This window comes from Cygnus atratus, chromosome 3, assembly GCF_013377495.2.
Source record: "Cygnus atratus isolate AKBS03 ecotype Queensland, Australia chromosome 3, CAtr_DNAZoo_HiC_assembly, whole genome shotgun sequence".
NCBI lineage: Eukaryota > Metazoa > Chordata > Aves > Anseriformes > Anatidae > Cygnus > Cygnus atratus.
Window position 1 is genome coordinate 86,304,958 of NC_066364.1, and position 13,523 is coordinate 86,318,480.

The following is a 13,523-nucleotide window of genomic DNA, read 5'->3' on the forward strand; positions in this document are numbered from 1 at the left end:
ACTGCAGATGGGATTTTAAGATTCCAAGAAAAATATAGCCTAAAGAAAGATTTAAGTGGGAAGATTAAAAATCAGAATTCTGAAGACTGATAACCTGCACAACTGGTGTGTATATATATATATATATATATATACACCCATATACACACACACATACATATATACACATACATATGTATATATATAAGCACAGGCAGAGGCATCATTTTAAAGGTCCCATTTACCAGGAACTTCCCTCCCAGGATTAGTCCCACCAGCTGAACAAGAGCACTTGTCTGAGCAAAGGCTATTTACACACAGGTCATTTGAGTCCCCCCCTACTCCCCACATTTGTTCATTCGCTCTGTTGGGCCTAAGGCTATCTTTCAAAATGTGGGTTACTTCTTGTCGGTCAATCCAACTTTAACGTGATGGATTAAACACTGCCTATGACTTGGTTTTCATCAGTTTCACTGCAGCTCAGCAGAAACATTGCAGAGGTTTTGCCTAGCAGCTCACGGGCCATTAGTTTCAGTAACTGTTCTCTAAACTCATATAGCAGCCAACAGAGTTCACCAATTCATCTTCAACTAAGATACTGCCGGATTTAGATAGAACATTCTCAACGCCTCCATGTCCTTATGGAAAAAGGAAGATTCCTGAAACATTTGTCAGATTTGGGCGGGGGGGGGGGGGGGGGGGGGGGGGAGAACAGGTTTTTCAGAAAAATCTTTGTTTCCTCTCTGTCAGTCAGTACTAACATCTCAACTTAACACCACTATGATGCTCACCAGCAGCAGATGTCCAAAAAAAATAAATCAATGACTGTGTCAGACTGCAACATTTTATACAAACCAATTTACCATATGTGAACATTTCACTATTATATTCTGGTCTTTGTTTTTCACTGTGTAGGCCAAGACAATTTTCACCATACAGCCACAATTTTCACAATGTTTTTAAATGCTGTGTTATAAGCAGCAGTATCTTTTCACAGTAGTTTCCATGAAGCTTATCAGAATTCCAGCTCACCCGCAAGAAAGCTGAAAAGACATGCAGGTTAAGCAAGTCACAAATCACCTGGAACCATTGGTCCTATTCATTTATATGAGAAAGTAAAATCAAGATGACAAAGCAATATTTAGCAACATATGCAAATGGGTCACCTTGTCTAAAGTGACAGTTTGAAATTTGAAAATCCACCTTTGACACAAAAGGGCGTAATTTGGAATCTGAACATACACTAGAATTTGTCCTTCATACAACCTGCAACCAATGGACAAGTGAATAGATCTGAAGAATCATTATGGGAAAACCTCGCTAACTTGCCACTCTGTATTTAAAGGGTTTTCCTTTGCTCCCTGTGATACCATCAGGCTAAATCTGCACTGCTTCCCAGCCTAATTCTGCTGAGATGACACAAGTTCCATGGAGGGCACGTTGGTTCTGGCCACTTAACTTGCTTCACCTTCCAGAGCTCAGCAAACAGCCTCCCTGCTTCCCTCACTGCTCAGCACGATCCAAATGACCACTGCCTACAGATCTTCAAAGTAAAAATACAAATAATCTCATTTGCAGGAACTCTCACGCTGCAGCAATTATTCATGTTAGATTGCAAGTCTGATGCTTCTGCAAAGATGACTGTTCTAGAGCAGTCTTGTACAGGCACAAACACAGTAACTGCATTTTCTTCCATAACTCAGCCTACTTCACCAGGTTTTACTAGATTTACTAGATATAATTTGTATTAAATGCTTCACAGTCAAGTAGGCTCCCCAGAATAGTCTGGAAAGACGCTGCCAAACCACAGTCTGAAAACGCTTTCAAACACACATTTTGAGAGGCATTCAGAAAACTTGCTTATCAGATGGTTATGCCTGCTTTTTAATTTCTTGTTTCCTGTGGGATGGACTAACACTTCTGACAGCGAAACACTGCTGATCTGACACATCAGTTTACAGAAAGTTCTGTTCCCCAAAATGACACTGATTTCAGATGCGTCCCCTTCCCTCACCTCCGTCCTTATGTTTTAACAAACAGGTGTACTACAAAAGGTGGTGTAACTAAGTCCTTTATCTGTTTCACATTTATTCAGAAGGACAAGCTCCTGTTTAATTTAAATTCACAGCTGCAAAATGGTGCTGCACAGCCCAATCACAAAGCTGTATGGTGAACATCACACTTTTACTCGAACACATCACGTATGGGACTGCTATAAAATAAAGTTATTTGAATTCAGACTAGAAAATAACCCACACTATATAGCATGTAGATGTCCAGACTTCTTGGTAAAGAAGCTTTGTTTTGTTCGTTTGTTTTTAAATCAAAATAAAGATGAATGAGATCTGAAAATAATCATCAGGTGATTTTCTTGTAACTAGTAAACTGAATCTTTTACTTGGTGTGTCAAAACACTTTTGTCATTGAGGCACAATAAAAAGCAAGCACAAGGATTTTATAGGAGTGAGGAAAATGTATTCCACAGTAGAATTATATCTAGAGCTTCTTCCAGGCTATTCCAAATCATTTTGTGCAAGAGTTTTGGTAACCAAATCAAATATGTGAAAGCATACAGCACAGTGAAGTAAATGCTAAATAAAAATTATAGGACTTAAAAAACCTAGTGGAACAATTTTCAGTGTATGAAAGAATTGCAAATTCTCCCATTAAATTAGTTAGTGAAACCAAAATCAGTAGCACAGGCTAATATGCACTAGAAAATTCTATGAGTTAACCATTAAAAAAATGTACCATGTAGACTGCATACAGGAAAAAACATAATGGTAAAATGCAATATAGAGAGTTGCACAAAAATGCTTTTTTCAAGAATAAGCATTAGGTCCAGTCTCATTTACATCTTTAGATGCACGTATCACATTCATCCAAGTTACCAATTATATTGAAACAGAAAGAGCTGCACGTAAAATGAAAAAAAAAAATAGTGCACTCAGAAATCAGAAGTTCAAAGCTTACAAAAACAGGTTAATCGTGAAACAGAAGTTAAGTATCTAGCTGTAAAAGAATCATAAAGACATACTGAAAGTGAGGGAGAAACATGAGAAGCAGCAACGCTTAGTTATATATATAAAAAATCTTATTTTGTCAGCACTAAGATTCAGGTTTGTGAGACACCAGACCAAGAAGTTTGGACTTCCTACACAAATGCATCGTGTTTCAGGCTGGGGGGGAGGACACGGACAAACCACATTTACCAGATCACCTTCAGACTAAGTCCAACAACTCATTGCATATGCAATGGTGTCGTGGGCACCAAGACATGGAGAAATGAGCTAAAAAGCTGAAAACAAAAGAAGAGTTGTATAAAAAGAGCAGACTGAAAAATAGCTTGAAGAAAGTGGAAAGAAATGGAAATATACAGCTAGAAACTACTGCATACCTGCAGGTTCCAAATTACAAAAGTGATTAGAAATATTTAAAATGGCACAAAACATGGCTTGGAATACTGGCATGACGTTACAAAAAGAACTACTAAACATCACATAATTCCTCCTGTCAGTGAGAAGCAATCATTGAAATAATCTTCCAAAGGAATCCTAATCGTTTAGAACATATACAAAACCTCACTGGCCAAGACAACATTAAAATGCACAAGTCTACAATCCTGCTTTAGCAAACAGATGAACTAGATAACCTAAATAATTTTTTCATCCCTAACTCCTATGATGATGTTCAGAAGATCTGGCAGGCTCATGCACAATACCCCGCAGTCCTACAAGTACGTGACCAAGTACAGTAAAAAGACATTGACATCAATTATGAAGACCAGCACAAAAATATATATACTCCACAACCTCTTTGTAAGGCTACATTTGTTTTGTTTTGTTTTTTTAAAGGCACCTCATCCTCTAGCTATTGCCAGCTTTAAAAAAAACACTTTTCAGTTTGAGCAAGAGCTCAATAGTGAGAGGGAAACATCTTTCAATTCACATTTGAACAGCCACTTCTTACATTCCAATTGTAATCAGAATGACAGTTTTTAAAAACAAGCATGCTGGCCTATTAGTTTTATGTACAGCAATTTAAACAACTCTAACTACATATTGTATTGTGGAAGCAAAAGCACAACATTCATTTCATACTCACGCCATTATCCTCTGTATACACAAACTCAAGAGAACTCTTAATACTAAAACATTAAAATGCACCCATGGAGTCTTCCCTTACTAGACATTTAATACATGTTTACAATATATATACACATATATAATATACATAGCTTTTAGAATTTTTCAAATAAATCTTTGTAATTTCCTCTCCAAAAAGAAATAAAATAATGACACTGAAAGAATATGAGTCAAGTACACAGAACTCGCACAAAGTTGAACGCTCAGGTTTGCAGCCAAGTTTCCCCCTTTTCATCACAACCAACACACTTTATAAAAACTAAATAATCTGATTTACTATTGTAGTCATCTGTTTCACGGTAAAAGTTCTAATCTTATCTATGGAAATATATTGCATATCAATATCATGAAGTGACATATCTGAATATTCTGAGCAACAAAAGGTATTCCAGGATATTTTAGCAGTAATGTGTTGCAGGCTCAAACAGCACAGGTCAATCTTTTATTCTAAATAATACAGTTAATCTAAACTCTGAGTTCAGCTTCAAATGTGGTCCCATCTCCAAATATCACACTAAAAACAACATGGTCAAACCCTATGTTGGTATCTTTCAATGATTCCTTCTTAAAAAGTGTCAGTTTAAAGGTAAAGATTTTTATCAGTTTCCAGTCTTAACCTCAGGCTGGTATATGAAAGAGTTGCATGGATTGGGCTCTTTCCTACTCACATCTGCACCAGAAATAATCTCCAGCATCAATTCTGCCTTTCCTTCTGAGGAAAATGCCAGCTTCAGACTGAAGAGTAGTAAAAACTCTCAGGATGACATGGAAAAGAATCCACTCACTTTCCTTTAAGAATGGATTAAATCACCAAAATATTGTTTTAAAAGTTATTTGCGACTTGTATCAACAGAGAAGCACATCCGTTGAGTAACTTTAAAAAGCACTCAATTTTCAGGTAACCTAATTAATGGCATAATACACCCAGTGAAGTGGACACGTTGAGAAGTTCCACAAATGCTGAAGTACGGAAATACCTCTAGAAGTGGCAGAATCTTTCAGACTGACTTTGTGTAGGCAACTATTACACTAGCAGGACTCACACAAAGCAGCAGGCATAGGTTTAATCCTCAAAAGTAATTAAACATTTCATGGTACCACAATGCCCAGAACGATACCTGTTTTTTTTTAAGCAGGAACAGAAGGAGATGAACATTTGATAGTTATATTGTAAAAGAGTTTCTTTGGGAAGTCTTATGATAATTTCTTGTCCAGATCTCCAAGAATAAACAGCATTATAAATCTGAATAAGTTAATCTGCTACTACAGTATACACAGACTGCTTCAGTCTGTTGTTAATTGGGACTAAAGGCTCAGCTTCTAGCCACACACTAATGCAGTCTTTAAAAAAATTATATAAATTTTTTTGCAAACTAAATATTTGCTGTATAACACAGAAGATTTAATAAAACTTTACTGTATTTCAATTTATGTTAGTAACTTGCTTTCCTTTAACCACATTTATCTTAAGCTAGCAGCCAGGTGGCTGAGATTAAGCATCAGCTACCGCTCTCTGAAGACAATCTGCTTAGTAATACCAAAGGGATGACAAAGTGCCTCTCACAAGACACGGTAATGAGCATGTGAACGGACACTTTTTCCAGGTGATTTGATTTTTAAGTACATCATGATTCCTCAGTGAGAAGCATCCCAGAAAGTTTCCCTCTTTTCCCTCTCCCTGAAGCAATTAAACCCCTTCTTTCCAGTACTCCATTTTATTAATAGAGAATACATAGACCTAGTTTCACCCAAGGCCTGCCTGGACGAAAATTCACACCCTCTGAAATAAAAGCGCCTTTTTTTTTTTTTTGAACTATTTGAAACTGAGAGTTTCCAAGCTCTCAGCACCAGCTGAGCTCACAGAAACCAGAACAAACTTCAATTTAGAAAACAGCACCCTGCAAAAACTAAACACTTACAAACATTCTCTGAATTATAGGGCAGGATAATAAGATTCATGCCCGCCTCTTCTCTTTTGTGCAGCTGGTTAAATATATACAAAGCTAGAGTTGAAATGGAAGCTCTCTGTCATACAAACACTTTTGCCAGGGCATCTGCTCCTGCACTGGCAATATAACATTTGGATGGGTGGAATGCCACATCATGAATGGACTCATCAAATTTTTTGCGATGAGCAGTGAATTCTTGGATGCAGGTCTTGCTTTCAAGATTCCATAAGCGAATTGAACAGTCATGACCTAAAGAAAGGGGAAAGGGTTTTCTTTATAATTCTCATGTTTGCCACCACTGTGAGAAAAGGAAAATGAAATTTCATGTACTTACTGCCGGACATCAAGTACAAGCCATTAGGATCAACAGCTAAACTTGTAACCGCATCTAAGTGAGCTACCATGGAGTGGATCAGTTTTCCTTTGAAAGAAAAGATTTAGGTTATTTTTCTGCAATTCACTGATACCTGTATTCACTGCTTAAACACAGTCTGTTTAATAATACATTAATTTTCTCCCATGATTGAATCAGGAAAAAATACGAAGCCGCCATTCTTTTAATGTTTACAGTCTCAGGAAAGATGCAGAACCAATACCACAAACTTTGTTAGCCCTTCGTTTTGTGTGGGCAAAACCACCTTGATGCTACAATCGCTGTGCACATTAAATATCTGCACATGAGGTGACTTAAGTGAGTCCAGCAGTAAGATTTTGACTTGGAAGGAGGACAGGGACTGAATATAGTGATAAACAGTGAAATAAACTAAATAAGAATATGGGATAATTTTAATCAAACCAGAGAGAATTAATGTTCTATTACAGCTTATTATAGTTATAGTAATGATTTGATGTGAAAAATAAGAAATCATGGGTCAAATGTATTTTTTAAGCTGCTGAAAATAAAAAATAATATGAAAAACTCAGTGTTTCCTCTACTATAAATTACAGAACTATATAATTGAACAAATAATCTATTTTCAGCTTTTTTCTCAGCTTCCCTTGGGTGCTTTGACCTCTTCTTATTTAACACACATGGGGGGAGTAGCTAACTTAAAATCAACAAAAATATTGAAAGATCTCACTTTAACTTTTAGGGCAGTGTGACCTGGAAACAGAGAAGTCACGGGCTGAAGATTATCACAGTCAGAATAACAATTCACAAGATTCACAGTAAGAATAACAATTTAATACTACTATTCCTACCAAAAATTCCTTTAAAATCACAGCATTTTTAATTACACATCTTAGTGCAACTCTCACCACAAATTAGAAAACACACTGTAAGTGTCCAGCTGTTTCTGCAGAAGAGATATGGAGAAATACAGTATATCAAATTGAGAATGATGCCCTGCAAGGGAACTTCTACCTCCAATCCATCAAGCAGAAGTCTTTAAAGAACTAAGGAAGTGCCCAAGCTTCCTGCCCTCAAATCAAAATAATTCAGACACACACAACGAACATAAGGACATGCAAACTAAAAAGAAGCTTCCTTTCATGCTAATTACCCAACACATTTTTATATAGACTGGCAATTTTGGGGCTCTACCAATGAAAAGACAATTTCTTTTTCAGAGAATATTCAATTCTTCGTATCCCTCAGCATTTGTTTGAATAATATTAATCATAATGAAATTTTTGTTATGTCCTACAACTACTATGACTAAGTCCTGCCAAAAATATGCATACCTGTATTGTTGTCATAGAATTTGATGTGTCTGTCTTCGTGAGCCGTGATACTAATCGGAAGAGTTGGATGACTGATGACTCTATTTATCTGACAGGAGGAGCTGACTGCTAAGAAAAAAAATCATACGTATCAACACGTGTAAATTGCTAAGTGCTTTGAAAGATTGCTACTAAGAAACAAATATGTAATCAATCTTATCTGCAATACAATTTTTCCCTAATGTGATGGAAACAACTGAAAACCTTACATAACCTGTTTTACTCTAAAATACTTTCCAAATTACGCACACACAGAGGCATAAACTAACCTTACAAATGAGTGTAAATACAAATAGGTACGGTCTAATTTTTTGCTACAGTTTTAGATGGGTGCATCAGGTAAGAACAGGGAACCAAGAAATGAATGAAAATACAATTTTTGCATTCCCCACCTCCACATTCCTCCTCTTGTCCAGCTAAACTTTTTCCATAGCATACAGGCAGTACAGGAAAAAATAACATGATACGCTATATGTTTCAAAGCAAACAGGATCCCTTGCTCTCACAATCACAGAACAATAACCATCTACCATCATTTGATACACACTGACTAAAATTCTCATTGAAGAAAAGCATACTCAGCTATTCATGAGTCATGTTCCTAGCATTCAAGAATCTTGAAACATCATTATTTCATATTTATACACACACACACACAGAAACTAGGAAATTATAGGAAAGAAAGATATTTTGGTAGTTCGTTTTTTGATTAGAAACCTAGGCACTGATGTGACACACAGACTACTGTAAGAGTGGTCTTAAAGAGGGACAGACTACCAGGCAAAACACAGCCACTCCACAAATTAACACAACAGAGTTATGTTTTTTCATGGAGGAGTTGACTGTATCCAGTTAACCTGCTGCCAAGAACACTCAGATCAGCTAATCAAAATCTTACAAACAAACAAAATAAAAGACCACTATAGGATCTGAACCTACAAAATGTGTCAGCGTCCATAGGACACTTAAGAATTATCAAAAGTGTTAACTGAGCCAAAAACATTCTTATTAGTAAACACCCCTAGAAGTACTAAAAGCATGAGGCTGCATCACAGCCAGTTTTCCTCAGTTTTAAAATGCCAAACGGGGTCCCTACGTGGTGGTGGTAGGGCATTTCAGGTGATTCATTCTCCTCTTGCCTAGTTCTTGTATAAGGTTGTGGTTTTTTTTTTTTTTTTTTTTTTTTTAATATACCTAAGTTTTATAGTACTGTAATGTAACTAAAAACACTAAACAGAGACTGCTGGTTATACCATGGTCTTCCTTTTTAAAAAGGAATATTCCTAAATAACAGTAATGAGGAGGAAGTGAAAAGAAATGGCAAGAAGAAAACTTCCACTCAATACAGATAGGTGATTCAGGACTATTTTTTTCAGACAAACAAAAGATACTGGACTACAAAAAAAAGTAATAACGCAAAGAAGGGAGATGGGATATTCTGTTCCCTGTTATAGAATGACAGAGTTGTTCAACTACTTTTAAAACAGACAAGCAAAGCTAACAAGAAGGGCTTACTCGCTTATAAAAATATAATTGGACAGTAGAATTCACTGACATAAAACTTTTAGGTGAAAAAAGTTATCAAAATTTTAAGAAGGACTGAACATTTATGTTGTATCAGTTTACCATTTTGGCCTGAATATGAAACTTCAGGCTTCAGCTCATTCTGGTCCTTTTCCTAATGCCAGGATAAAATAACTTATAGATAGCAGGCTAATTACAGTTTCCTCCAGAGCATCTGATATTGGCCACTGCCATAATCCAAAGCATTATGTAGGACTTTGTGAATACTCTTTCACTGGAGTTCTGTTCATCTCCGATGGAGAAAACTTCAAAGACCAACTGCAAATGAGTCGGAAGTTTATATAAAACTTAGAAAAGTGACAGCTCTGATGAAAAATATATAGGAAGTCCCCCACACGCTCCCAAATTTTTAATAAATTCAACTTTAGATTTGCCTGATATTACCTCTGTCTTGCAATTTTGGACTAAAGAGAAAACAGAAAATCCTGAAGCTGAAAATATCACTGGGCTCTATTAAAGAAGCCTGGGAAATCTATGCTTTTCATTCTGTCACTATTCCTTGAAGGATAATTTAGGGTGTCTGCAGGTGTTTCTTCTACCTTCTTTTAAAATTATATTCACTCTTCTGCTACTGAAATGCCCACGTGCTCAGGTATAGTAATAACAATTTATTACTACACCTTAAAACACAGCGTTTAACATAATTCATGTTTTAAATGATCATAACTTGTTATCTGACAAATAATAATGTATCATAAGTTATCTGACTAATTGCTTGGAAACACTGAAAAGACCGTTAATACCATCTGATCTGATCTTAAGCAATATTTTTTTTTTGATACATACTAGTATCTACTCCAGACTCCAAGGTAAGAATTCGTTGTCGTGTCTCCATGTTAAAAATGCTAGTGTGTCCAGTGTTAAATGATGCTACCATGAGGCTTGGGTCACTGCTCACGAGATCTACTGATGAAGGGATTCCCATTTCTAGAAAATAATGTAGAGATTATTTTTGTAAGATTCAACTCTTAAAAAAAAAAAAAACACGAAAAGAACACTAAGCACTTTGACATTTAAAGGGTCATGATTATGAAAGGAAATGTTACATTTTTAAAACTACACTATATATCAATCTAAACAGATTGCCCTGAATGATCACTTCTTTAACCCTATTTTTCTGGTATGCATATGAACAATATTCTTTACTAAGATGCTCTGTCTGGAACTGGGGCTAGACAGAAATCTACTGGCAGTAAGAACCTTCACTCCCTGCCCGCGCCCCCCCCCTCTCTCCCCCCATCCTTTTTCTTCCTTTAACTCTAAGACAAATTTTCAACCAAACCTCCAGTTTAAGGACATAATATCAAAGTGGTAAAATCATTTACAAGACAGACAATTTCAAGTTGTTATTACCCTGGACAACTTCAGAGACTTAAAAAAAAAAAAAAAAAAAAGCTTTCCAGATCTAAATTTTATATGCTGACACTAACAGCATGGGAAGTTACATAAATACATTTTTCAGCTCATATCACAAAACTTTTTCCGTTGTGCCTATTATGCTATATATATACATATATATATATATATATGTATATATATGTATATATATACACACACACACACACACACCTGATGTCTTCACACCGTGGCTACCTAAGCATGACAGAAGGTCAGATGAGCAGATCTTGGATATAAGAAATAAGCTTTAAAATTTCTCTCCTCAAACATACTGGTCTCTACCAACTATGTGAAAGAACAGCATCAGTTCCAACAGATGTCAGGAGAAGGAAAAGAGGTATAGAGTGAGATACCCAAGTTAAGTGACCTGATGTCCATTGATACCAGATAATGCAGGAGTATCATCACCTCTCTCAAGGCTCACGGGAGAAACATCTTACTTGCATGCGCTGTGTGCTCAGAAATGTTAAGTAACTACAGATACCACAGTAAAGCCAGAAAAGACTGTTATGAAGATGAAAACTGTACTGTTTTGATGTGACCTTTTCTATCACTGCAATGCCTGCTTACCTGCAGCTTCCTGGTAAGCCCACAATGGTTAATCTAAAGGATTTGAGAGATGACTGCTGAATATTTCAGAGAGTTTGTTCAAGTTTTTAATAAGCCATAGGCAAAATTCTGTTTCAAAGAAGAACCTTTGAATTTCATGTCTGAGTTTTAATTCACAGTTTAGAATATAAAAAACCATAATTAACTCTGTGAGTCAAGACTATTCTCTCCCATTTGCCCCTCGTTAATTTAATAATTTCAAATTAAAAAAAAAAATCTTCTAGGAAATCTTCAAAGTAGAGAGGTAGGCAAGCTGGAAGCAAAGCAGTTACGATTCTGACAGAACCCTGCAGACTTCTGGAAACATAGCTTTGCCAGAACTGAACTGCATGAAATGTTTCTATTTTGCTCAGTCTATAGAAACTAACAAATAATGACAGATCTGGTCAGCTTTACAACATAATTCAGAAAGTCTGTTCAGTTCTGCAAAAGTTTATTTTGCCTTGAAGTTTTTCGGAAGAACCAAAGAACTGCCTTGGTTTGTGGATTACCTTTAGAACCATTAGGTGTAAGATGGTTCTTAAGACAATGTCAAGTGACTCCTTCTAGAGCATTTACTGAAACAGCAACTCCAAGAAGTTAGGCTCTAAAGAACAGGATTTTGGTCTGTGCATCGTATTTTAGCAACTAAATCCTAAGGACTAATTTTTTTCAATAAGCAGCACTTAGGTTGACTAGATTATTGCTTTTTATTTAATGCACAAACTAGAAAATCAATTGCAATCTGGCAATTCTATTTCCTTGTCAGTGGCACAAGGAACCTCACCTATAAAGGTACTAGGACACTGCCCTGAGCCTAAGCACTGACTGTTCCAAATTGCTCTGGCGATAAGGGATTTTTATTCTGGACAAACCAGAAGCAAAGGCCTAATGGAAGCTCAGTCTGAATATCAGTTATGGAGGAGGTGCATTATACTCCATGGACCTAGTAACATCAGCAGATAAGCTGCAGTAATTTTTAAATGTGTGCATCCCCCTGTGTGTAGGTATCCATATTAGCTGCTGTCAAAGGAGAAGAGACTCAAATTTACTACCCCACAAAAACACTCAGTAAGACAAAAAATCCAGTAAACAAACAGGAAGGATTTCTACTCAATAGCCAAAATTATGGCATTCTGAATAGTGGTAATGAACTTTAAGTTAGGACACTTTTCTGTACCTTGATTATCATTAAATATATTGAGAGCTGGAGCAATTTCTGTAGTTTTCCATAAACGTATAGTGCCGTCTGCTGAACAGGACAGCAAACGCTGGTGTGTGCCACTGTAAACCAGACCCCACACTGCATCTGTGTGGCCTACAAAAGCACCTCTTAGAACAGAAGGATCTGTGAACAAAAGACAAACAAAACATTTCAGAACAAAGATTGCATTAAGTCAATATTTGTATCTTGGTCTGTGCGCTTATGGACCAGCCTCAACAAGCTAGTCCATAAAACAAAACAAAAAAAAAACACAACCAGGTCATACCAACATAATAGTCTCAATTATTCTGGGATGAAGATGCTTTAATTTCATCAGCATACATAGTATTTGGTTTGTAGCTAATGGAATAAATCAAAGTTTAAGCAGAAAGAACAGTATCAAAGTTTGGAAAACAGACCTTTGTTTCATAATTCTCTCTCAAGCAGCCATTAATGGCATATTCATCTTTTTTTTTTTTTTCCAAAATACAACTTCGAGGCCAAGCATATCTGAAGCTTTGAGAAGTGAAGAATGTTTTAAAACCCAGACACAAGGCTGAGACCCATTCAGATCTGGTAAACCTTACTGAACTAGGTCTTTTTATCAGTTCACAGAAAACATTAACAGCTTTGGTCTCAGACTATACAACCTCTTTTTATCTCAACTGCACAGAGATTTGTCAAAGAAAAGAACATTAAAATACACATTTCCTGCACTTGCCGAGTATTTGGTTTAACCTTATACTTTTTCAACCCAGCTGTTTGTCAAAATTGTGAAGAGACCAAAGCACTTTTATGAAAATGACATGTTTCACCTTCTTATTAATGAATATCAGTATTAAAACAAGAATTCACTTAAACTAATTGAAGCCAACATTCAATTTTCTCTTTTAAATTTGCCAAGAAGTATTTCTACCTACCTATTATACTATTTTAGCCACATAACATTAA

General features: G+C 36.2%; 1 protein-coding gene across 4 annotated transcripts in view; it reads right to left on the bottom strand.

The window, feature by feature from the left end:
- Nucleotides 1–4,208: 4,208 nt before the first annotated feature.
- Nucleotides 4,209–13,523, bottom strand: part of STRN (striatin) — a 62,715-nt gene continuing 53,400 nt past the window's right edge. For 2 of the 4 annotated variants that reach the window (XM_035563413.2, XM_035563398.2), the window contains 5 exons: nucleotides 12,549–12,716; nucleotides 10,169–10,309; nucleotides 7,760–7,867; nucleotides 6,408–6,494; nucleotides 4,209–6,322 (listed from right to left, as the gene is read on the bottom strand). In XM_035563413.2, the coding sequence (XP_035419306.1) occupies nucleotides 6,153–6,322; nucleotides 6,408–6,494; nucleotides 7,760–7,867; nucleotides 10,169–10,309; nucleotides 12,549–12,716 (674 nt within the window). In that variant the 3' untranslated portion in view covers nucleotides 4,209–6,152. The remainder of the gene's footprint in view (nucleotides 6,323–6,407; nucleotides 6,495–7,759; nucleotides 7,868–10,168; nucleotides 10,310–12,548; nucleotides 12,717–13,523) is intronic. The other 2 variants (XM_035563421.2, XM_035563408.2) reach the window with 1 other exon arrangement.